The 26,760-nt window shown below is 35.5% G+C and overlaps 1 protein-coding gene across 2 annotated transcripts; it reads right to left on the reverse strand.

Annotated features, from left to right (window-relative positions):
* LOC137396379 (ESF1 homolog) lies at positions 1 to 26,459 on the reverse strand. Of its 2 annotated transcripts, XM_068082637.1 has the most exons (9): positions 26,393 to 26,459; positions 24,583 to 24,712; positions 15,039 to 15,142; positions 14,389 to 14,504; positions 9,353 to 9,496; positions 6,823 to 6,977; positions 6,533 to 6,687; positions 6,063 to 6,230; positions 1 to 104 (listed from the first exon to the last, which is right to left on the reverse strand). In XM_068082637.1, exons 1-4 carry the CDS (start codon positions 26,405 to 26,407, stop codon positions 14,409 to 14,411), a joined length of 345 nt encoding a protein of 114 aa, XP_067938738.1. In that variant the 5' UTR covers positions 26,408 to 26,459; the 3' UTR covers positions 1 to 104; positions 6,063 to 6,230; positions 6,533 to 6,687; positions 6,823 to 6,977; positions 9,353 to 9,496; positions 14,389 to 14,408. The 2 variants fall into 2 exon arrangements, with proteins under 2 accessions (XP_067938738.1, XP_067938737.1); XM_068082636.1 differs by lacking the exon at positions 14,389 to 14,504.
* Between the last annotated feature and the right edge of the window lie 301 nt (positions 26,460 to 26,760).

The raw sequence follows: 26,760 nt of genomic DNA on the forward strand, positions 1-26,760 counted from the left end.
ATCGCTTGCATAGCCTTAGTTTTCCTGTAGTCTTGTGAAGAGGGGTCGATATTGTAAAGATGAGATGAGTACATAGCCCTGAATCTCTCATCCTTAACATCAATCTGAAATAGAGAGTTAAATATGGTATTTACTAATAAACAACATTGTGGCTAATTGTGTACTAATAAACAACATGATGACGCACTCAGTCATAAAATTGGTTGAGAAATATATAAGTATAAAATATGTTAGTTTTCATGATTGCCTGAATAAAAAAACAAAGGGTATGAGAACAATCTATCCATTATTTTCAGGAACTTTCAAATCTCAATACAACTATACGTAATATTACTACCTACGAATAGACACCGATGTATGCTCTGGTGCTTCTGATAAGGTTGGGCATCTTCGCTAGTAACATCTGCCAATACTTGTCATATTTTTAACTGGTGTCTTCTATATTGAGTGATAGTAACTGCAGGTGTAATCTTTTAATAAATGATACAACAGACTGACACACCAGATTATTCCTAACATTGTTTTAAAGGAGTTGATAATGGACAAACTGTAAACAATAGATGAGTTTGAAGCCTGTGACTAAAAGATGTGATTGCGTCAAATAGGTAGATTTAATGAAATTAATACCAATAAAAGGCTAAAACATCAGCTACAATTTGATGTCATTTTTTGCCTTTATAGTCTTTTGTCTTTCTTGTCCAGAGATATAAGCGTTTGAATGAGGCCATCTTTTAAAAATTCATTCGTGACGAGTGTTACATGTAAAAAGAGTCCACGAGTGATAAATATAACATCTCTTCTTTAGCCAATCATCAGCACGAAATGTTTATATAGGTCGTAATAAATGTTATCACTCGTGAAGCGTATTGTCTGTGATCTCGAAGTTATGCATTTTACTCTATTATTAGATCGGATCAACATTGATATTTACTAAAATAATTAACATCGTTATTTTAATTAATTACTCGATCGACACGTTTTATTGACGAAAAACAGAATTGTAAAAATGCAGCCAGTTCCTGCGAAGATGACTCTTGAGTTTTCTGAGCATCAGGTGGTTAAAGTTTGGGACAGACAGCTTATAGTTAGAGCTGACAGGTGTCAGCAGCGCGATGCCGCAGAGGAAGATAGGAGAATCGAGGTAAATTTATCTTTTACTTTGAGTCTCCTATAGATATACTGTTGTATTTACATTCAGATTATATTTCCCCGTTCGAGACTAATGTAATTTCCTGTGCACGCGTGCGAGATACGGATGCACAATGAGTTCTTGACGGCTTCTTTTTAATCCATAGCATCTAGCAACACAATGATGAATATACTAAAGGTAATAATTTTAGTACTCATGAATACATTTACCAATTAATAGAATTATAACTTTTTGCTACCACCAATCATTGTTTTATAATTTTTTATCATTTCACCTAGCTCCATAGATATTGTAAACCCTAGATTGGCGAATAGCTATCATTGCAATGGAGCAAAAGTGAGGCCTATAATTGGCTGTTGTTTTCACGACGTTACGTCGTAGTGATGTGCATCTCAGCATCAAAGCCTTCAATTGAGCAATAAGTTTAGTAGTGGAAGCACGCTTGGCTTGCTAGTTTTTAAGTCATAAACGTAACAATAAGACCAAATTCTTAGTGAAATGTAATCAGAAGAGACCACAACACCCCAGGTATATCCTGAAATAATAGGAAAATCATCATCATTTCATCATTGGTTTTGAGTCAGCAGCCAAATCTGTACATGGCATTGCTCAATATCTTTTCAGCAACTACCCTTACATCAACTACTTCCTAACCTTTAAGATCAACCAGGATCACATTGAGATTCTGTTTTCCACAATACGATCTAAGGGTGGCTATAACAATAACCCGGAAGTGCAGTACTTTAGATCTGCACTTCGAGCACTGTTCATAAAAGCAGATTTCCCACCAAGTACCAATGTTAACTGTATTGATCTGGATGTGAACAGGGCTGAAAAAACTGGCCAACTCCTGCTACATTCTCTGGCTAGAAAGAAAAAGAAAGAAGAGACAAAAGCTGAGGAAGGTGAAGATGAGGAGTTCGGTGATGAGGATTTTTTTCTAACTCAAATGTGATGAATGTATCAAGTTCTTGACCGATGTAGAAGTAGTGAGAAGTAGAAATAGTGATGACATAACCCTAATCTCGGTTAAAAACAGAGGAGGGTTGGTGACCAGATTGATAGGCCGAATATGTATTGCTGCAGAAAAGTGCCTACGTTCACACATGGAGAGCTATGGTATCACACAGAGAGCTTTTAAACAAGTAACATCACAGACAATAACATATATGTCTTATTACCTAACCTCAATCAAGGTTTTACACGTACAGTGCATGCCAACAGTCTACTCAAAACTATAGTAAATCGCTATACTAAAATCAGAATAAACTAAGCATCTTCAAAGCAGGAATCTAGTTCAACCAACCTTAGACAAAAACTATCTCGACTAATTATTTTCAGTCATGTCTAATGGGTGTTTAATACAGTGGTCCAGCGTAACTGCTTCCAAATCTCACATGATTCATTAATTTGTTATTAGTTTAATTTCTATTTGGTCACTCTTTGTATTATCAATGATATAGAAGCTTCTAAATCATTGGTATTATTCATTACCAAGTGTGTAATATTCTTGACTTTCTCGTCCAAAGTCATTACAGTCATACTTCGACTTAATGCGACTTATACTTACGAGCTTAATGCGTTCAGAGACTGAGCTCGTATGTCAATTTACTCGCATGTTGGTGCAATTTATTTATATATAGAACAGTTAAACATATATTCATTGGTTTCCATACTCTAAAAATGCAAATAAAACACTCAAAACGATATATATTGTAACAGTAAAAACATGTTGGTTATTGTCCTAACTTACCACATGCTTTCAAAAAGCAACAAATAAAAAATAATGCAAGGAAATGGAATGGATTAAAATGTAAAATTAAATACACACAATAGCAGCCAACACTAGCATTTGCCAGGGAGGGAGATGTAAGTTTTCCTTCATTACAACAGTTGACTTTGATAAATTTGGATTTTATCCAAAACTTAATAGCAAACCTATAAGCAAACTTTAATCTTTAACTTAACGTAATTAAAATTTCTTCGGCGTTCATAGTTTTAAGTTTCTCGCTGGTTAGCTAATTTTTCTTTTGTTTCGCTCTCAAGACCATCTGGTCGTTTTAAGAGAAACCTATTATATATATAGGTCTTATTATTATTATATATATATATATAGTCTTGATAGATAGCACCGGCCTATTTACGTAGCATCGTTTCAGTTACGCAGTCATCGGCAAATTGTTTGTCTTTTATCCAAAGCCTGAGCAGTCTCTCCATCAGTGGTCGTGAAGGTCGCTGCCTCCTTTAAAAATTATGGTTAGTCTTTTGCAAACTAAATGCCTTGAATATAATCCTTGTGTTTGATAATTGTGGATGTATTTCTGTCATATTGCTGAGCTAGCTCAATCAAGCATACATATTTTTCAATAATTTTCCGTTTATTATCAATTGTTATCATTCGCTTTTTCTTTGCATTATCTATCCTTTTACTGGCAAACTTTCGATCTACGCATGGTAATTTCAATTCACATAATTCTGCACTGAAAATCGCGCACACCAAACATGGTACAAAAGTATAACCTGAGCAGTTGCAAAATACAGACTGATGCTGTTCTCATAAAACACCTCCGACATACTTGGGAACGGACTCATGTGCTCGTATCTCAAACATGGCTCGTATGTTAGTGCTAAAACTTGCTTAAAAGCTGGTTCGTACCTCAAGTTTCTCGCACGTTAGGGCACTCGTAAGTTGAAGTATTACTGTATATAAGTTTTACATATTTTCAATAAAATATGCAGTCTCAGATGCACAAACTATGGAAAAATTGAGCAGTTTTTAGTGCTAAGTCAATAGGAGTTAATAGATCAGCTGATTCGCTTTGCACATCACCAGGACGTTGCGTCATGCTAATTATAGGCCTCACTTGTTCTGATTATTCGCATATCTAGGGTTTACTATATCTATGCCTAGCTCTCTCTATTTGCTTCAAATTTTCTTTGGCAGTTTTAGCTAGTAAATTAGTTTTATGATTAGACTTTAGATGTTCACTTCTTGCTTGTAGAAAGTGAGGATAATCGATTGATCAATGCACATCTTAACTTCCAGAACCAAAGCTTCGAATCGTTAGCTTGGTGTACTTATGCTTTTGTTAAACAATTATTCATTTTTAAAATTACACTCGCAATCTATCTAACTCCCCATTTGATAGTTTTCAGATGATACGCATTAGCACAACATTTCTATGAATGACATATATTTATTGCATTTGTTTGATTGATTACAGGATGTTTATGTGGTCCCATCAGCGAACAGCTTTGTCAGTGTGGAAACTGTCATAAATGGGAAAGAGAGACTTGAATGTGTGCTGCATAAACCATGATATGTTTTATTTTAGTTTGCTGCAGTAGTTTAATTTGTCTTATTGTATAAGCTGAAACTATGTGATTGGCCACGACTTGAATGAATATTTTTAATAAAAGCTTTATGCCGAGATGAAAACTTTTTGGCTTGTAAAAACTATATAATAAAATAATATTGTTAAAAATAATCCAAAACATGATTTGCAGAACAATGAATATATCATCGCCCCGTTGACACCTGTGCTGAAACCTTGTCTGATAGATGGATTTATGAAGTGTAATCAGAGATGCATTGACAGGTACTTTTGCCTTTTCAAAGACGCAGCTTGCTTATTTTACTTAGTAACTAGTTTCCGGTGTGGGTAGCAACGGAACTGCGCCAATACAAGGACCTTATTCTACTTAGTTTGCTTGACATAATTACTGTAGACTGGTAGAATTGGTAGTCGGTATTTGGATGTTTACACAGCATGTAGAGGAGGCTAAGTATTATGTATTAATAGTATTATTAATAAGTATTATTAAGTAATAGTTTCTTTTAAAATCAACTAACATTCGATGCAATCACATCTTTAATATTTAGCATTCAGTCACAAAGCCAGGATTTTTCGAAATGGATGGGTGCAATAACCACATAACCTGTGATTCAACTACAATGCTAGGATTTCTCGAAGAGTGTGAGTGAATAAATCATGTAGCCTTTCACCATTGGAGTGAATGAGTGAAATAATTGTGATAGACAAATAAACAGTAAGACTGAACCAACAAGGATAGAGGGGCTACAAGGAATGATAATATGTCTATACAGTGGAACCTCGGTTCTCGAACATGCTCCGTTCCAGAAAGTTCTTCAAAAACCGAGTTGTTCGAGATCCAAAACAACTTTTTCCATTACAATTATTATATGTGAATTTTTATCCGTTCTATGTCAAGAAAACAACTTCGGTAGGTGTTTTTTCTACCTTTTACATTATAAACGGTACTGTATACTGCATACTATAAATAAAACGAGTAGATGTAGATCTTGTTGAAAGTTATTAAAATATTTTTCATTTATGATGATGAAAAAAGAAAACAAAAAGTAAACTTTCGTGTGTTTTGCTCTTAAAACATCGAAAACATTATAAGTTAAGATACAATACCAAAAATTGAAAATGAAAAATGGCAAAAAATGCGAGATTAGTTACATAAAAACTCGTGAAAAAAAAAGGAAATGTAAACAGCAGAGACATGTTCACTTCACATCTTTGAAAGAGAATCTTCCTCTGAAACAATTTAAGAAAACTCGACTGAAGAGGAGTTGTCTTTCTAGGAAATCTCTTCAGTAGACGAGACGGCGTCCCAGATTGTTTCCTAATTTTTGTAAAGAATTTATGAAGCCTAACTTGCTGCTCCCTCTGTTTGAAAACCTTCCGAAAGTTTCCATGCTGTTTCCGGAACTTTTTCGAGCGTTTAATTTCAATGCACATGCTCCGGTTTGGTCGAGAACTGAATTTATGTTCGAAAACTGAGACGAAGGAATCTCAAAATGTATGGTCGAAAACCGAGTTAATCGAGAACCGAAGCGTTTGAGAAACGAGGTTCCACTGTACATGATGATTTTAACAAAAACCTTGAAGTCATCTTCGAAATCCTTTGGCTCATTTTTCTTCAACTTCCTTTTCCTCTTGCTCTTTGTCATATTGTCGTACTCAGCAATCTCCTTCATGTTAAAGTGCTTCTTTGACAGGGTGTCTCCCTTGTCGTTCATCACCATCAGATTAAGAGACTCCCCTTTTCCCTAATAACACTTATATCTTTCAATTACAAAGATTTCCTTTCTGACTCACAGACAGTGTTTAGAGATAACAAATATGCCAAGTGGTACTATCACCAACTTGACTATAAAAAACTAAGCGATTCTACGATAGCGAAGGAATTCGATAAACAGGTGAATATGTCTCTAGACAGTTTATGAACTTTATGACAGTTTATGTTTATGAACTGGTGGAGGCAATGACAAAGAAATAGGTAACTCGATGGGTATACAGATAACTCTATGAGTTGATGATCATGTAAAATGAGCTTGCTGATATGACTCACTTCTTTAGTTGCCTGATGAGTTAGGACTTCAGACTTAGCCTTAGGTCTTTTTTTTTCTTTTCATGCTTGCTGGTGCGCACCTCTTTAATACCCTCATCCGATGCAACAAGTTCTGAGGCATTAAATCATTCTGGTAGTTCATCATCCGAGAAAGCCTTCAAATTGGTAAACATTTATCTGTCAGTTGATTTAGAATCACCAATATGGATCAAAAAGGAACCTGAAGACCCTAATGTTGTACTCTCCAAAGAAATATTTCAACTAAATGGGCAAAGAATGCAAAAAATTACCTGCACATCCATTTCTTTGATCTTTTTTTGTTCTTTTAGCTGCTTTGCCTTTTCACGCTTTCGCTGTCGTTGTTTATCAAACACTGACTCCAGCCCCTTTGCTTTCTCTGCCTTCATTTTCTTTTTTACCAACCCTTCTGCAGTGTCTTTTAGACCTGAAACATTTTATTGACATACAGACACAAAAGCAAAGATAAAGGCATGGTAACTGTTGTACAACTTTTACACTTGTAGTGCTAATATAATAGTATTAGTAGGTTGAGAAATCTTCAATTGTTTCATATGACAAACCAGAAATGGAAGACTGCCAGAATTCATATAAATCTCATGCCTGTGAATTTGACTAGCGATACTCAAGTGTCTAATGAAGTATTTTCTAGATAAAAATGAAAGAGCAAACAAGAGGATAGTAATTAATGTGAGACAATCGCTTCAACTAAATAGGACATAAGTGTGTAGAGTTTCCTAATGTAAGTACAGACGCTCCCCTAATTACGAACATTCGAGTTACGAGCGACGGTACACACAAACATATCTGCATGTATGTGTGTCGCTAATAAAGACGCTTGGCGTCGGTATTAACAGCGGAAAGAAGTACTACTCGGAAGCACCATCCAGCATCCACCTTCCTCTGCCCAGTTCGTTGCAGTGCACAAGTGCGTGAAGGTATCTCCAGTGCGCAAATAACCTTTTTTTACTTTCCCATGACCAAACGAGCGGGAGCGAAGTTTGAGAGTTTTTATGATAAACGCATGTGTACACAACTTACAAAAATTATTTATCAACAACATAACAAATCCTTCTTTTGAAATCTCATCAACAAATTTAACCATCTTTTTGTAGAGTCGTTAAAGTATAATAACGATACAAAACAGATATAAGCCTATTTAAATATGTTACCAAGTCTTTGTTAACCGTCGACAGTATCTTAAAACTTACCTATCTGATCGGATTATACACGAATCGACAGATTAATTTGGCAGAAAATCGTTATTAAAACTTGCTAAGCGTTACTTTTTCAAATTGAAGACCGGAAATTGAAACGCCGAGCGACGGAGAATAGAACGATAAAGTCGTACTCATTTCATGAAAAAATAACGTGCACATTTCACCAGTCCATAGCATTGTCAAATTGTCGAAGGTTTCAGTAATTAACGTAAGAGAACTGAAATCATTTCATTTTTGCTGATTTCAAAGTAACCGACATTTTAGACACGTTTGAGTACTTTGGTATTCTAATTGATTTCCAACGCAGTGTAAGTAAAGGAAATGACAATGATATTTTTTTCTAACGATTCTCGTGAGATTATTACAATATTTAATTATAAGTTTGGATGACTACAGAACAATGACTACATAGTACAGATTTTCTAAAAATCTATATAAATATCACAACTCCTTGATGTTGTTAGCTATGACGTTTTGAAATGTAAACAAAATTGTGCATTGGTTTTATATTATTAATATATTAATAATATTTATTATTCTGATAATATCAGTGCATTTTACTTCTAATATTGGCCAATATTGCATTTCTCCTATTGCAGGGGGAGAGATATAAACATATAACATTTTCCGTTCATTATTGCTGTTTGTTGTATATAATAACACCCACACCCAGTACATTACAGCTACCATTGCAGTTATCCTATTGCACTGCAGTGCCATTTGACTGCTAATATTGCATGTCTCAACCATCAGTATCCTTTCTTTTTTCTAATGTCACTTTGGTCGTGGGCTGTATGACAGGGGAATTTCTAGTTATCATTTAATATCTCGTGCATCCATTATTCAATATGGTTGGTGAAAAGCGAAAGGCTTCTAGTGAGAGTGGTAGTGCAAAGAAGAGGCAAGCCATCTCATTTGAAGTGAAAGTGTCAATAATAAAGAAGCTTGATGTGGGTGAGAAAATGGTGAGCGTTGCACAGGCAAACAACTTGAATCGTTTGATCGTTAAAAAAGAAGAAAACTGCAATCATCGTTAGATCGCTTCTTTCGGCCAGTTTCTAGTAAATCCTCTAAGAAAGATACTCATCAACCCTTATCTTCTTCCTACATCGAAGTTACGGAGGAGAAAGTAACTTTTGAAGCCCATTCCAGCGACGATGACCCTCATATGATATAAAATATGTAGTACAGTACTGTACGTATTCTCTCCATTTTATTAAATGTTTTTTTCAGTACAAACCAATACAGGTCACTTATGCAAGCCTTAAACATACTTATATAAACCTTTGAAATACTTATATAGGCCTTAAACATAAATTATAATACAAAAAATAGCACTGAAGCAACTTACGAACAAATTCACCTTACGAACGATCGTTCAGAACGTACCTCGTTCATAAGTTGGGGAGCGTTTGTACATCACAGCAACACTGAAAGTTCAAAGAGATATTATGCAAGAACATGTTAGTGATCTAAAACCATGCTAAAGAGTAGAAAACCCAGCAAACTAAGAAATACGTTAGAACACACTGTCAGACTTAACCAATTCATCTCTGTTTTGGCTTAATACGGGTCTAAATACCTGTATCCCATGTGACCTCAAGGTCAACTTACCCGTCACTGTCCTCCTTCGTTGATTTGACCCCTCCGAGTAAAAGAGCTCTGTACTTATCAATTGATCTCTCATCTTCTTCACCAGAGCTTGAATCAGCCAGCTCGAGCAACTCTACACAAATATTGGATTGAGGTGCTAGAGTGTTCCTACTTGTGCAGCCTGCCTAGTACTAACACTACAACTAAATCACAATAAAATAACGTTTTCTCTCTAGGTGATATGAGGTAAACAGACTACGCGTTTTTTTAAAACTGAAATGTATGTACTAATACTGACTAGCTCGCAATAACACAATTTTTTTTCCGATATATAATATGAAAATATAATGTTAACAGGCTAGTCTTTATCAAATATACCCTAAGACACTTATATTTCGCTAGTATTTATCTTCGTGAGTAGCATATGGAGTACAATTTTGCTGCTACTTAATTTTGCAGCTTTGATGAGTGCGAAAATATGGTGATGTGAAAATAAATGCAGTGGAACAAACGTAATTACCGTACTTTTCGGACTATAAACCGCACTCCTATATAAGCTGCATCTGCTTTATTTTCCAAAAAACGATAAAACAATACATAGGCCGCACCTTTGTATAGGCCGCAGTACTCAGGACGGTACTTTTTAACGTGGAAGCAACTTTTCCGTTTAAAATGGAACAGTGCTGAAATGCACTGCTACATATTAACCGACGCTTTTTGCCCTACTACATAAAGAAACAGTACTGTTAGGCATTGTTTCGTTTTTTTTTTCACCGCTAGAGGCGCACTAACCGGATATTCTGGTTAATGTGCCCTAGCGGCGAAACAAAAAGCCGCAGAATAGCCGCACCCTTATACAAGCCACATGGATCAAATCGTCAGAAAAAATAGCGGCTAATATTCCGAAAAGTACGGTAGATTTCTCAGGTCCAGTTTACAAGTAAAGAAAAATTTTCAATTTGGGACTAATTTGTATTTGTGAACCACAGGTAGAAATGTGCAGACGAGATCGATAATGCAATATGATTGCTTGCTGCCATTTGTTTCTTGGACTATCAATGACGTTTAGGTCCCTGCCGCCGTGACTGATGTGGTACCAATATTAGATCTCAAGTATTTATAGCACGCGGAGGCCATGGCTCAGTTTGATTTCACTTGTGGGTTGAGAGGATTTTTTGTTTATCGAGAATTCTGGACTCCTGACATGGAAGATGTCTGGACAGTACGTTATCAACCATAGTAGGGGAGTAAGGCAATTACTCATTGACTATTTTTGTTAAAGAAACGAACAGTGATTTGAATTTAAGTTTGAGAAGAAACTTGAGAATAAAAACTTGAGTTTAAATGTAATTGTGAAATAATTAGCAAGCAATAGCTAAATTAAATCTGTTTTCTTACGATTACAATAAAATATGATTCAGAAATAATAGAAATAATACGAACTGAGAAAACAAAATAAAAATCCTGAATAGTAGGTATATGTACTTCGAAACATCAAGACTGTTAAAAAGAATTACTATTAGCCTGAGACCGTTACTGATTATTTTTATAGGTTAATAGGTTACAAAATGTTACAAATTACAAATAAAATCCTCTTTTAAATTTTGAAACAAAAAGATAAGCTTTGGAGTTGGAGATAATTGATTGTTATTAATGAAAGCGATTCATGATCAATACGCTTTTGTGGACACTTTTTTACTTATCACTTGATATTATGGGTTCATAAAAATCAATGATAGTCAAAGTGGCGGTCAAATGGATGTGACGTTAAACGAAAGGGTGGCGCTCTATTTTTCAACATTTCTCTCATAGTGGCAGCAGTTAAATACAGGTCGGGCTCAAATAGAGGTTGGGGTCAATTAAAGGCTTTACGCTATATATGTATATATATACATGTAGATCTATGTATATATATATATATATATTTAAAATATATTAAGAACTGAAAACTTAAAAAACTGTTTACTACTTAGAGTAGTAAACAGTTTTTAAAGTTTTCAGTTTTTAATATATTTTATCAAGTGTGGCTGCGATTAACTGTTCGTTTTTTAGCTTTTAAGAGCTTGTAATCACATTCTCACATATTTTGCACCTACAGCACAACAGAGTAAGACCTGGTGAATCTTTTGATATCAAATAACTGTAATGTGAATTTTGTTGCAAGGCAACCTTTAAACCATAACTGCTACACAAAGCTTTCATTGTTTGTTCCATAGGTAAATCAAAAACGCTGATTCCGATTTTGTATTTGTTTTTGAAAGCTTCTTTACAGTGATTCAATATCGGTGTTGCAATCGACACAACCAATAAATTTGTAAAATAACCTCACTTTTTTTGGGATGGAAGTATCACTTGATATTATGGGTTCATAAAAATCAATGGTAGTCAAAGTGGCAGTCAAATGGAGGTGACGTTAAATGAAAGGGTGGCGCTCTATTTTTCAACATTTCTCTCATAGTGGCAGCAGTTAAATTCAGGTCGGGCTCAAATAGAGGTTGCAGTCAATTAAAGGCTTTACGCTATATTTGTATATATATACATGTAGATCTATGTATATAAATACATAAAATATATTAAGAACTGAAAACTTAAAAAACTTTTTACTACTTAGAGTAGTAAACAGTTTTTAAAGTTTTCAGTTTTTAATATATTTTATCAAGTGTGGCTGCGATTAACTGTTCGTTTTTTAGCTTTTAAGAGCTTGTAATCACATTCTCACATATTTTGCACCTACAACACAACAGAGTAAGACTTAGTGAATCTTTTGATATCAAATAACTGTAATGTGAATTTTGTTGCAAGGCAACCTTTAAACCATAACTGCTACAAACAGCTTTCATTGTTTGTTCCATAGGTAAATCAGAAACGCTGATTCCGATTTTGTACTCAAAATAAAGACTGGTCAACTAACTTTTAACGCCATGTTTGTTTTTGAAAGCTTCTTTACAGTGATTCAATATTGTTGTTGCAATCGACACAACCAATAAATTTGTGAAATAACCTCACTTTTTATGGGATGGAAGTTGGAGATGTTTAGTCTGATTTAGAATGATAGATATGGGCGTCCTAAATTCCACTATTTTCTAAAGCTAGATAAACTAATTAACAATGCTCTTAGCTTGTTACAGGATGTTTAATAGGCTGAACACAATGCTCGTAGCTTGTTATCGGATACTTAATAGGCTGAACGCCAAAATAATGAGCTCAGAAAGCGTGATAACAATGCTAGCTTGTGATAAAATCGCGCTTGCGTAATGTAGAAACAAGTTTTAAAAGTTGGGTGCAAAACAATTGTGGTTGTATCTAGTTGGAAAAAAAATTTTGCTCGTCGAAATATGCATTTGTTAGTAAATTGAATGGTAGTAACCTGGTATGTTAATTTTATTTTGTGGCCGGGCCACGAATTTATTTCTGATGTTTCATATACTTGCATACAATTATTCTTACCTATTTAGCATATTGCATTTTTTAATGTGTCTTATCGCTAATACTTTGTTTGTTTAGCTATAACTAAGCCAAGGTGTTAGCGTCTCTATTAATCATTTATTTTTATACGGTTTCCTACCCGGTTCCATTATACAGTCCGGGGAAAATATAAATATATATAGGGAACGCTCTTGCTAGAAGAGCATAGTTACAGCTCCACGACTAATGGAAATTCATTCAAAATCAAACAAAAGAAAAACCATACTCATTCTTACAATTTATGCAACCTCTATAAAAATCTAGATCAAGCTCGAGTAGAGGCCAGCAAAATACTTTACAATATACTTAACAATACAAAGGAACCACATCATGAACAACGCCTCGGTTGCATTTTATTTGAAAATTAAATGTTTCAACTCATTTAATTGTGTATTTGTATTAATCGCGTTAATCGTTTAATTAAAGCGATCATTGTGCAGCTCTAGTTTAAACCAATTAGAAAACCATAAAGTTTTGATAAATACAACAAACAATTATGAAATGTCGCTACACGAGACTGAACCCAGCAGTGGTATCAACATCATTCCAGTTATTTCCCATTCTACTGTCTGGTGACTTCACCGATACCAATATATTTCTACCTATAACTAGTAAGCCCTCAGATAATGGATAGTGATATGCTTGTTCTGTAATTTACTACTTTATAATGGTGAGTCAATAAAGTGAATATTGTAACTGCTAATATTATGTTGTCCAATGAAACCTGGACTTCAGTTAACCCTTTGACCAGGTATAAGCCCCCCCAAAAACAACCGAGACTCGTGTAATTTATTTTTGAAAATTCAATAAAATCGATATTTTATAAACATGCATAGCTCGAATCTTAAATATAGTTCAATGAACAAATTTTTTTGTACATATACATTCATTCACATATCTACTACTCAAAAAAAATTACAACCATGTGCAATTGTCCCTGTATGAAATGCTTGGAAGCATCTTTTTCGGTAGAGTCAAACGCTATAACGTAGCCGTGCGCGCCACCATAACGATCGTTTTCTCTGCATTTTCCAAGTATATTAAAAGTCCAAAAAAGTTTACATCACTTCTATCATTTGAATTAATTTTATTCTGATCAGACAAAAAATCAATAACGATCACAGGATAAAATAATCTTTTATTTTTACCGTTTTGAAAGTCGAGCCGATGTTGACTGGTTTTTCCAACTTTTAATCTTTTCCAAGGAATCGCGATTTGTTTAGCTTTTAGCACAAAGCGACGCCTCTCAGATAATCGTTTCATATTGTAAATCATTGACTGATATCTTGTTGATGATATTTAAAACTTACTAGTGTTCATATCCTTTGTTTAACGTTACTAGACGACAGCTTTATAAACGTCTACCGAAATAGACATCAATGTCGTTTCCCCACGCAACCGGTAAACGACATTCTGGTCGTTTCCCCTGCCAAAAGGTTAAGCAGATCTAAGCCAATCAGTTCCACATTTTTACTCTTTGGCTGATCATTCTAACTGAAACTTTTGATGTTGAGAAGTTCTCTTGTGAATGTTTGACATTGACCTACCCAAACCTCATACCTGAATAAGAGACCAGATAGTCATCCATTGTCAAGCTGTTCAAGATCATAGGCCTGGTATTTCTTTATAAAAACTCCACTTCTGTCAGGGCCATTCTCATCCCAAGTGCACCTTACCTGTAAAATATTATGTAGTCTCTCAGTTTTAGCAAAACAATGATAAACCCTGAATAGAGTGGGTGTCTTGAGAGTTATCAGCTCCCAGCCACCAATTTGCATTAACACATTGCGTACAAAATGACGCAATAGGCAAAAGAAACTTTGTCAACTCAGACATTCATAATTCTTATCTGACACAAATGGAATGACAATATGACACTTCTCTCAGCTTATGCAATATGATCATTATCATATTCAGTCAAACACAGTTGAATCAATAGAAATTAAGTTCGCAGTGAATAAATGGCATTTCTGGTAAACTAAACTCAAATAAAGTAACATCATAATAGCTAATTAGGCGCATATTTTTTACTCTACTAGGAAGTGCCATTATGCTTTCTCCTTGGCCCAATCTTAACAGATCAGGTTTAAACAGTGAAAAGGGTAATCTCACTTATATATGTTAATCAGGTGAAACACAGTGCCTAGATTCGGGGTGGTGGAATATTGGTTGGACAAAAATTCCAACCAATAATGCAAGAGTGCGCTTACCAGTAATTGGCCAACAGCGGGGTTGACAAAGAAATTGGGCTCACAATTATCTGGCACATGATAAGCAGAGTTTTTCAACTCATCTTCATAAAACTCCATTCTATCTGAAACAAAGTAAAGTTTCTTTCGGCAAAATAAGTAATTATAAGAATAGGCTGATTGTGAAAACACTGCTTGATAAGATAATTCCTAATGAAGTAAACTGGAGAGAACTAGACAAATACCTGATGCTTGAAATCATGCAACATTTGATAACTTCAAATGGTTAGCGAGAGTGAAGAGAAGACTAGCACAACCATACATCAGACAAACTAAAAATGAGGAAAGGTTACTATCATAGTCATACAACAGACAAACTAGAGATGATGAAAGGTTACTATCATAGTCATACAACAGACAAACTAGAAATGAGGAAAGGTTACTATCATAGTCATACAACAGACAAACTAGAGATGATGAAAGGTTACTATCATAGTCATACAACAGACAAACTAGAGATGATGAAAGGTTACTATCATAGTCATACAACATACAAACTAGAGATGATGAAAGGTTACTATCACAGTCATACAACAGACAAACTAGGAATGATGAAAGGTTACTATCATAGTCATACAACAGACAAACTAGGAATGATGAAAGGTTACTATCATAGTCATACAACAGACAAACTAGAAATGATAAAAGGTTACTATCATAGTCATACAACAGACAAACTAGGAATGATGAAAGGTTACTATCATAGTCATAAAACAGACAAGCTAGAAATGAGGAGAGAAGACTAGCATAGCCAGATAACAGACCAGCTAGAAATATGGAGAGAGGCCTAACATAATCATATAACAGACCAGCTATAAATGAGGAAATATTAGTACCATAGTCATACAATTGACAAGCTAGAAATGACGACAGAAGAATAACATAGTCACGTAGCAGACCAGCTAGAAATGAGGAGAAGAGAGGACTAACATTGTCATGAAATAGACCAGCAAGAAATCAGAAGAGAATAGTAGCATAGTCATATAGCGTAAGATCTAGGAACGTGGAGTGATTACGTTCAGTCATACAATTGCCAATCTAGAGAGCAGGACAGAGCATTTGCAGAGCCATACAACATAGCAGGTATCTCAGACAAACTAGAAAAGAGGACGGAGGACTAACATAGTCATACCACAGATAAGCTAGAAATGAGGACAAAAGACTAACAAAGTCATATAAAAGACCAGCAAGAAACGAGGAAAGAAGACTAACATAGTCACATAAAAGACCAGCAAGAAACGAGGAAAGAAGACTAACATAGTCATATAACTGACCAGCTAAAAATGTGGACAGAGGACTAACATATTAATATAACAGACCATTTAGAAATGAGTGCAGAAGAGTAACATGGTCATATAACAGACCAGCTGGAAAAAAGGAAGGAAAACTAACTTATCCATACAACAAACCAACTAGAAATGAGGAGAAATTACTATCATAGTAATACAACTGACAAGCTAGAAATGAGAAAAGAGGACTAACATAGTCAAGTAACAGAGCAGCTAGAAATGAGGACAGAAGATTAACATAATCATATAACAGACAAACTAGAAATGAAAAAGAAAAACTAACCCATTCATACAACAAACCAGTTAGAAATTACAGACCAGCTATAAATGAGGAAAGATAACTATCATAATCAAACATCTGAGAAGCCGGAAGTGCAGACAGCGCACTAGCATAGTCATATAACAGACCAACTAGATAATGAGCAAAGATTACAATAATAGAAATGCAACTGACATGCTAGAAGTGAAGACAGAGGACAAACATAGTCAAATAACAGACCAGCTAAAAAAGGGAGAGAGGACTCGCATAGTCATATAACAGACCGGCTAAAATGAGAAAGGAGAACTAACCTACCCATAAAACAAACCAGCTAGAAGTGAAAAAAGATTACTATCATAGTCATACAACTGACAAGCTAGAAATGACGAGAGAAGACTATCGTAGTCATATAACTGGCAAGCTATAAATGAAGAGAGAAGACTAACATAGTTATATATCTGAAAAGCTAGAAATGAGGACAAAGGACTAATATATTCATATAACAGACCAGCGAAAAATGAGAAAGGAGAACTAACCTATCCATACAACAAACTAACTAAATATGAGGAAAGGTTACTATCATAGTCATAAAATTGACAAGCTACAAATGAGGGGAGAAGACCAACATAGTCATACAACGGACAAGCTAGAAATGACGACAGAAGACTAACATAGTCATATACCTGAAAAGCTAGAAATGAGGACAGAGGACTAACATAGTCAAATAACAGACCAGCTAGAAATAAGGAGAGATAACTCACATTGTCATATAACAGACCAGCTAAAAATGAAAAAGGAAAACTAACCAATACATACAAAAAATATTTAGAAATGAAAAAAGATTACTATCATAGTCATAATATTGAAAAGCTAGAAATGAGGAGATAAGACTAAAATAATCATATAACAGACCAACTAGAAATGAGGACAGACGACTAACATAGTCCCATAACAGACATGCTAGAAAAAATGAGAGATTATCATAGTCATACAACTGACAAGCTAGAAATGACGAGGGAAGACTATCATAGTCATATAACTGGCAAGCTATAAATGATGAGAGAAGGCCAACATAGTTATATAACTGAAAAGCTAGAAATGAGGACAGAGGACTAACACAGTCAAATAACAGACCAGCTAGAAATAAGGAGAGAGGACTCACATTGTCATATAACAGACCATCTAAAAATGAAAAAGGAGAACTAACCAATACATACAAAAAATATGTAGAAATGAAAAAAGATTACTATCATAGTCATAAAATTGACAAGCTAGTAAGGAGGAGAAAAGACTAAAATAATCATATAACAGACCAACTAGAAATGAGGACAGACGACTAACATAGTCCCATAACAGACATGCTATAAATGATGAGAGATTATCATAGTCATACAACTGACAAGCTAGAAATGAAGATAGAAGACTATCATAGTCATATAACTGGCCAGCTATAAATAACGACAGAAGACCATCATAGTCAGACAACTGACAAGCTAGAAATGAAGAGAGAAGACTAACATAGTCATACAACTGACAAGCTAGAAATGATGAGAGAAGACTATCATATACATATAACTGACAAGCTATAAATGAAGAGAGAATACTAACATAGTTATATAACTGAAAAGCTAGAAATGAGGAGAGAGGACTAATATATTCATATAACAGACCAGCTAAAAATGAGAAAGGAGAACTAACCTATCCATACAACAAACTAACTAAATATGAGGAAAGGTTACTATCATAGTCATAAAATTGACAAGCTACAAATGAGGGGAGAAGACCAACATAGTCATACAACGGACAAGCTAGAAATGACGACAGAAGACTAACATAGTCATATACCTGAAAAGCTAGAAATGAGGACAGAGGAATAACATAGTCATATAACAGACCAGCTAAAATATTGAGTGAGGAATAAGATAGTCATATAACAGACAACTTAGGAATATGGAGAGAGGACGAAAATAGTCATATAACAGACCAACTAGAAATGAGGAAAGATTACTATCATAGTCATACAACATATCAGCTAGAAATAAGGACAGAAGATTAACATAGTCATTCAACTGACAAGCCAGAAGTGAAGACAGTAGACTAATATAGTCATATAACAGACTAGCTAGAAACGAGGAGAGAAGACTAACATAGTCATACAATTGACCAGCAGAAAATGTGGACAGAAGACTATCATAATCATATACCAGACCATTTAGAAATGAGGACAGAGGACTAACATAGTCATATAACAGACAAGCTGAAAATCTTGTGTGAAGAATTAGATAGTCATATAACAGACCAACTAGAAACGAGGAAAGATTACTATCGTAGTCATACAACTGACAAGCTAGAACTGAGGACAGACGACCAAAATAGTCATACACCAGACCAACTAGAAATGAGGACAGGGGACTAACATAGTCATATAACAGACCAGCTAAAAATGAGGACAGAGGACTAAGATAGTCATGTAACAGACCAGCTAGAAATATTGAGTGATGAATAAGACAGTCATATAACAGACCAGCTAAAAATGAAAAAAGATTATTATCTTAGTCATGCATTTGATAATCTAGAAATGAGGAGAGAAGACTAACATAGCCATATAACAGACCAGCTAGAAACGAGGAGAGAAGACTAACATGGTCATACAATTGACCAGCTGGAAATGTGGACAGAAGACTAACATACTCATATCACAGACCATTTAGAAATGAGGACAGAGGACTAAAATAGTCATATAACAGACGAGCTAGAAATGAGGACAGGGGACTAACATAGTTATAAAACAGACCAGCTAGAAATGAGGACAGAAGACTAACATTGTCATGCAACAGGCAAGCTAGAAATGATGACAGAGGACTAACATAGTCATATAACAGACCAGCTAAAAATGCGGACAGAGGAGTAAGATAGTCATGTAACAGACCAGCTAGAAATATTGAGTGATGAATAAGACAGTCATATAACAGACCAGCTAGAAATGAAGAAAGATTATTATCTTAGTCATGCATTTGACAAGCTAGAAAGGAGGAGAGAAGACTAACATAGTCATTACACCAGCTAGAAATGAAGACAGAGGTCAAACATAGTCATATAACAGACGAGCTTGAAATGAGGACAGAGAATTAACATAGTCATATAACAGACCAGCTAGAAATATTGTGCAAAGAATAAAATAGTCATAAAACCGACTAACTAGAAACGAGGAGAGATTACTATCATAGTTATACATAGGACAAGCGAGAATTGAGGACCGAAGACTATAATAGGCATACAACAGACCAGCTAGGAATGAGGAGAGAAGACTCATATAGTCAGATAACAGACCAGCTAGATATATGGAGAGAGGACTAACATAGTCATATAACAGACCAACTAGAAGTGAGGACGGAGGACTAACATAGTCAAAAAACAGACCAGCTAAAAATGAGGACAGAGAACCGCCATAGTCATATAACAGACCAGCTAGAAATTACGAGAAAAGACTCACATAGTCAAGTCACAAAGCGGCTGGAAATATTGGGTGAGGAGTAGGTAGTCATATAACAGACCAACTAGAAATGAGAACGGAAGGCTATCATAGTCATATAAGAGATCAGCTAAAAATGTGGACATAGGACTAACATAGTCATATTACAGACTAACTAGAAATGAGGACAGAGGACTACCATAGTCATATAACAGACCAGCTAGGAATGAGGACAGAAGACTAACAGTGTCATATAGCAGACCAACTAGAAATGAGCACAGAGGACTACCATAGTCATATAACAGACCAGCTAGGAATGAGGATAGTGGACTAACAAAGTCATATAACGGACCAGCTAAAAATGAAGACAGAAGACTACCATAGTCATATAACAGACCAGCGAGAAATGAATAAAGATTACTACCATAGTCACACAACTAACAAGCTAGAAATGAGGACAGACGACTAAAATAGTCATGCAACAGACAAGCTAGAATTGAGGACAGACAACTAACATAGTCATGTAACAAACCAGCTAGAAGTGACAGAGGAGAACTAACCTATCCATACAACAAACCTAATAGAAATGAGGAAAGATTACTATCATAGTCATACAACTGACAGGATAGAGTTTTGGAGAAAACACTAACATAGTCATGTAACAGACCAGCTATAAATGAAGAAAAAATACTATCATAGTCAAACAAACAACAAGCTAGAAATGAGGAGAGAGGACTAACATAGTAATATAACTGCCAAGCTAGAAATGAGAACAGACGATTAACATGGTCATATAACAGACAAGCTAGAAATGAGGACAGACGACTAACATAATCATATAAGAGACCAACTAGAATTGAGGACAGAGGACAACATAGTCATATCAAAGACCAGCTAAAAATAATGATAGGGGATTGACATAGTCACATGACGGACAACCTAAAATTGAGGACAGGGGACTAACATAGTTATATAATGGACCAGCTAGAAATGAGGACAGAAGACTACCATAGTCATATAACAGACCATCTAGAAACGACGAGAAAAGACTCACATAGTCAAATCACAGAGCAGCTAGAAATATTGAACGAGGGTGAGATAGTCATACAACAGACCAACTAGAAATGAGGACAGAGGACTACCATAGTCATATAACAGACCAGCGAGAAATGACCAAAGATTACTATCGTAGTCAAACAACTAACAAGCTAAAATAAGGAAATATGACTAATATAGTCAAACAACTAACAAGCTAAAAATGAGGAGAGAAGACTAACATCGTCAAATAACAGACCAGTTAGAAAAATGGAGAGAAGACCAACATAGTCATATGCCAGACCAACTAGAAGTGAGGATGGAAGATGAACATAGTCACACAACAGAACAGCTAGGAATGACGACTGAGGACCAACACAGTCATATAACAGACCAACTAGAAAAGAGGACAGAAGACTAACATAGTCATATAACATACCAACTAGAAATGAGGACAGAGGACAACATAGTCATATAAAAAACCAGCTAGAATTGAGGATAGAGGATTGACATAGTCATAAAACAGACCAGCTAAAACTGAGGACAGAAGACTAACATAGTCATACAATTGACCAGCTAGAAGTGAGGACAAAGGACTAACATAGTCATATAGCAGACCAGTTAGAATTGAAGACAGAAGACTAAGATAGTCATACAATTGACCAGCTAGAAGTGAGGACAGAAGACTAACATAGTCATATAACATACCAACTAGAAATGAAGACGGAAGACTAACATAGTCATACAATTGACCAGCTAGAAGTGAGGACAAAGGACTAACATAGTCATATAGCAGACCAGTTCGAAATGAAGACAGAAGACTAACATAGTCAGACAATTGACCAGCTAGAAATGTGGACAGAGGATAACATAGTCATAAAACAGACCAGCTAAAAATGAAGAAAGAATACTATCTTAGTCATACATTTGACAAGCTAGAAAAGAGGAGAGAAGACTAACACAGTCATACAACTGACAAGCTAGCAATGTTGAGAGAAGACTAAAATAGTCATATAACTGACCAGCTAGAAATGAGGACAGAGAACTAACATAGTCCTACAATTGACCAGCTATAAAAGTGGACAGAGGACTAACATAGTCATACAATTGACCAGCTAGAAATGTGGGCAGAAGACTAACATAGTCATATAACATACCAACTACAAGTGAGGACAGAGGACAACATAGTCATATAACAGACCAGCTAAAATTGAGGACAGAGGACTAACATAGTCATATCAAAGACCAGCTAGAAATAAGGATAGAGGATTGACATAGTCATGAAACAGACCAGCTAAAATTGAGCACAAAGGACTAACATAGTCATACAACAGACCAGCTAGAAATGAGCACAGAGGACTACCATAGTCGTATAACAGACCAGCGAGAAATGAGGAAAGAGAACTAACCTATCCATACAACAAACCAAGAGGACCAACATAGTCATATGCCAGACCAACTAGAAGTGAGGATGGAAGATGAACAAAGTCACACAACAGAACAGCTAGGAATGACAACTGAGGACCAACACAGTCATATAACCGACCAACTAGAAAGGAGGACAGAAGACTAACATAGTCATATAACATACCAACAAAAAATGAGGACAGAGGACAACATAGTCATATCAAAGACTAGCTAGAAATGGGGATAGAGGATTGACATAGTCATAAAACAGACCAGCTAAAATTGAGGACAGAAGACTAACATAGTCATACAATTGACCAGCTAGAAGTGAGGACAAAGGACTAACATTGTCATATAGCAGACCAGTTAGAATTGAAGACAGAAGACTAACATAGTCATACAATTGACCAGCTGGAAGTGAGGACAGAAGACTAACTTAGTCATATAACATACCAACTAGGAATGAAGACAGAAGACTAACATAGTCATACAATTGACCAGCTAGAAGTGAGGACAAAGGACTAACATAGTCATATAGCAGGCCAGTTAGAAATGAAGACAGAAGACTAACATAGTCATACAATTGACCAGCTAGAAGTGAGGACAAAGGACTTACATAGTCATATAGCAGACCAGTTAGAAATGAAGACAGAAGACTAACATAGTCAGACAATTGACCGGCTAGAAATGTGGACAGAGGATTAACATAGTCATAAAACAGACCAGCTGAAAATGAAGAAAGAATACTATCTTAGTCATACATTTGACAAGCTAGAAAGGGGGAGAGAAGACAAACACAGTCATACAACTGACAAGCTAGCAATGACGAGAGAAGACTAAAATAGTCATATAACAGACAAGCTAGAAATGAGGAGAGATTACCATCCTAGTCATACAACTGACAAGCTAGAAATGAGCAGAGAAGACTATCATAGTTCTATGACTGGCAAGCGATAAATGAAGAGAGAAGATTAACATAGACATATAAAGGAAAAGCTAGAAATGAGGACAGAGGACTAACATAGTCAAATAACAGACCAGCTAAAAATGAGAAAGGAGAACTAACCTCTCCATACAACAAACTAACTAGAGATGAAGAAAGATTACTATCATAGTCATACCACTGACCAGCTAGAAATGAGGACTGACGACTAACATAGGCATATAACAGACCAGCTAGAAATGAGGAGACATTACTATCATAGTCATACAACAGACAACCTAGAAATGTCGAGAGAATGCTATCATAGTCATATAACTGAAAAGTTGGAAATGAGGACAGAGGATTAATATATTCATATAACAGACCAGCTAAAACTGTGAAAGGAGAACTAACCTATCCATACAACAAACCAACTATAAATGAAGAAAGATTACTATCATAGTCACGCAACTAACAAGCTAAAAGTGAGGAGAGATGACTAACATAGTCAAATCACAGAGCGGCTAGAAATTTTGAACGAGGATGAGATAGTCATACAACAGACCAACTAGAAATGAGGACAAGGGACCACCATAGTTATATAACAGACCAGCTAGAAATGACGAAAGATTACTATCATAGTCATACAACTGACAAGCTATAAATGACAAGAGAAGAGTAGCATAGTCATATATTACACCAGCTAAAAATGAAGACAGACAACTAACATAGTCCTATAACAGACCAGCTAGAAACGAGGAGAGAACACTAACATAGTCATATAACAGACCAGCCAGAAATGTGGACAGAGGACTACCATAGTCATATAACAGACCAGCTAGAAATGACGAAATATTACTATCGTAATCAAACAATTAACAAGCTAAAAATGAGGCAAGAGGATTAACATAGTCAATTAACAGACAAGCTAGAAATGTGGACAGAGGACTAACATATTCATATAACAAACCAGCTAAAAATGAGAGAGGAGAACTAACCTATCCTAACCTAGGATAGGTTAGGATAAGCAGACCACAAATTAAGAGATAGGACTAACATAGTCACATATCAGACCAGCTAAAAATGTGAAGGGGTTAAGAGAGTCAACAGAGCTGCCGTACCATGCTCCAGTAGGTTGGTAATCTTTCTTTCCTCCTCCCCTGCCTCATCACCTTCTGCGCTGGGCAGCTCTTTTGGACCACTCAGTTTATATTCCCTAATCTTCTCTTCACCAAATTCACTCGGGTATATCTGTCAAGTGACGAGTTCAAAATACTAATTTTATCTATAAGAGTACAATTATCGTTCTGATCATCACAAACTAGTTACTATATGGCAAGCCTCTATTGACATAATATAAGTATCATACCTCTATTAAACTTTTCAGTAATCACTATCAATCACAAAGAGAAAAAAAACATTCAAAGCGAGGATTTGAAACTCCAAATCAATAATCATGGGTTGACAACCCTGAGAATTGTCAACGAGTGTGTTTCAGTCCATAGATAGTAGGTGTTTTCACCCTTTTAACATGTTACACTTTACACTGTTTTTAACAAGTTATTCGCTAGTAGTATTTTGATCATGCGAGTTCTGAAATCACACCAAAGGCTTCCGAATTGTTTTTCCAACTTCACCAGGTCCACAGACCATAGATTAACCTCACTTTCCCTTTTGGAAGGCTGGTAGAAGCACAAACATGTGCACTACATGAATGCTGTTCCGAAAAAAAACAAAGCACTTGCCCAGAACTTTTACGAACATATAATGCCTATATTGTGAGAGCTGATCAAGCGAATCCTAATGCAATTTTTAACATACAATTGTCCACCTCTACCCTTGACACTATGAATTGCATCATATATAGGTCCATAGACTTTTATTCAATCCCAGTCCATGTTCTGTATGGCCAGTTACTGTGTCTTCTCATCCGTCTCATCGGCATCGTCATCATGTTCACCCCAGTAGTGATCATCGTGAGCTTCCTAGTCATACGGAGTTACTATAATGTTTGAATACAAAGCTTATCTCTAGCATTAGCTTCAAACTGGTTCTTGTGACACCAACTCTACTTAAAACAAACTCTTACATTAGAATCTACGTAGACTGAAACCCTTTGGAATGGATGTTACACTAAAGGTGCATTTATATGTTGATAAGGTTGTTTGGGCGTGACAAGAGTGAGAAATATGCCTGAAATTTTGCAGTCATGAGCTAAAATTCTGTAATTATTAAAAAACACTTGACAATTTATTTGTGCCATGACGTTATAGCCAAAACGATTTCAGAAATATTTTGCACAAGGTTGTTTATAAGTCACAGTACTGGATGAAAGACTACAGAAACCCCTAATTTTTGTGGTTACTCGGGACGATTTGATAAGTAAAAATCTGGGAAATAAAAATTGATTTTAAAAACCACTTTTTTATTACTGATAAGCATGTTTTTTCATTCTCAAGCTCATAGATGATTTTGGAAGTCGTAGGTGTTCAAGAGGCATGATGAAGGCTTTAACAAGTATGTTGCACTTACACGTAGGGACATACAGCAAGAGAATAGTAAACTGGGACTGCTGCTAATACAAAGATTGAGAAGTATTTCATCATGTTACTTTTAATTATTTTCTTCAAGTTTAAATTTGTAGTGAATACTTTTCACCCCGCAAAGAACTGAAGCCGTGACAAATTAACCACGTGGTAGCGTGGACAAAATATGATCGTTCATTAAAGTTAGACCGGATATAATTTTAGGCGAACATTTCAGTGGACATTGTTGAAGAGTTGAAACAAAATGCAAAAATACTGACATCACCCAAAAATTATGATTAAACTAAGAGTATCTCCATAATAAGCTGGTTTCACTTCAACCTAGCCTGAGACTAACAATTGTCAAATTAATATTTGGATAGGAGTAAAGAGTAGCGTCCCTTACTGGACTCGTCATCATCCTCAGTACTGCTTGACGCCATCACCCCTCCTCGTGCAAAGTTCTTCGTAGAATTTATCTCCCTTGTCTGCCAAACTGTCATTACTTGAACTGGTCATTAGAATGTATTGAGTAGTTTTTGTATCAGCAAGCGATACCTTGCAACATCATTTTGACCTTCATTTGCTTGAGGGATTTATAAAAAGATTTTGTCTCCGACTATCATGAGATTCTAAAAGGAAACCTATATGATGAGATTCACTTTGACGTTGCTATTGGTTATTTTAAGGTAAGTCTATTAACTAACAATACGAGTAAACAATATCGACTAACCAAAAATTAATTCCTCCTCACCATTAGCTTTGCCTTACAAA

This window comes from Watersipora subatra, chromosome 5 (genome assembly GCF_963576615.1).
Source record: "Watersipora subatra chromosome 5, tzWatSuba1.1, whole genome shotgun sequence".
Taxonomy (NCBI): Eukaryota; Metazoa; Bryozoa; class Gymnolaemata; order Cheilostomatida; family Watersiporidae; genus Watersipora; species Watersipora subatra.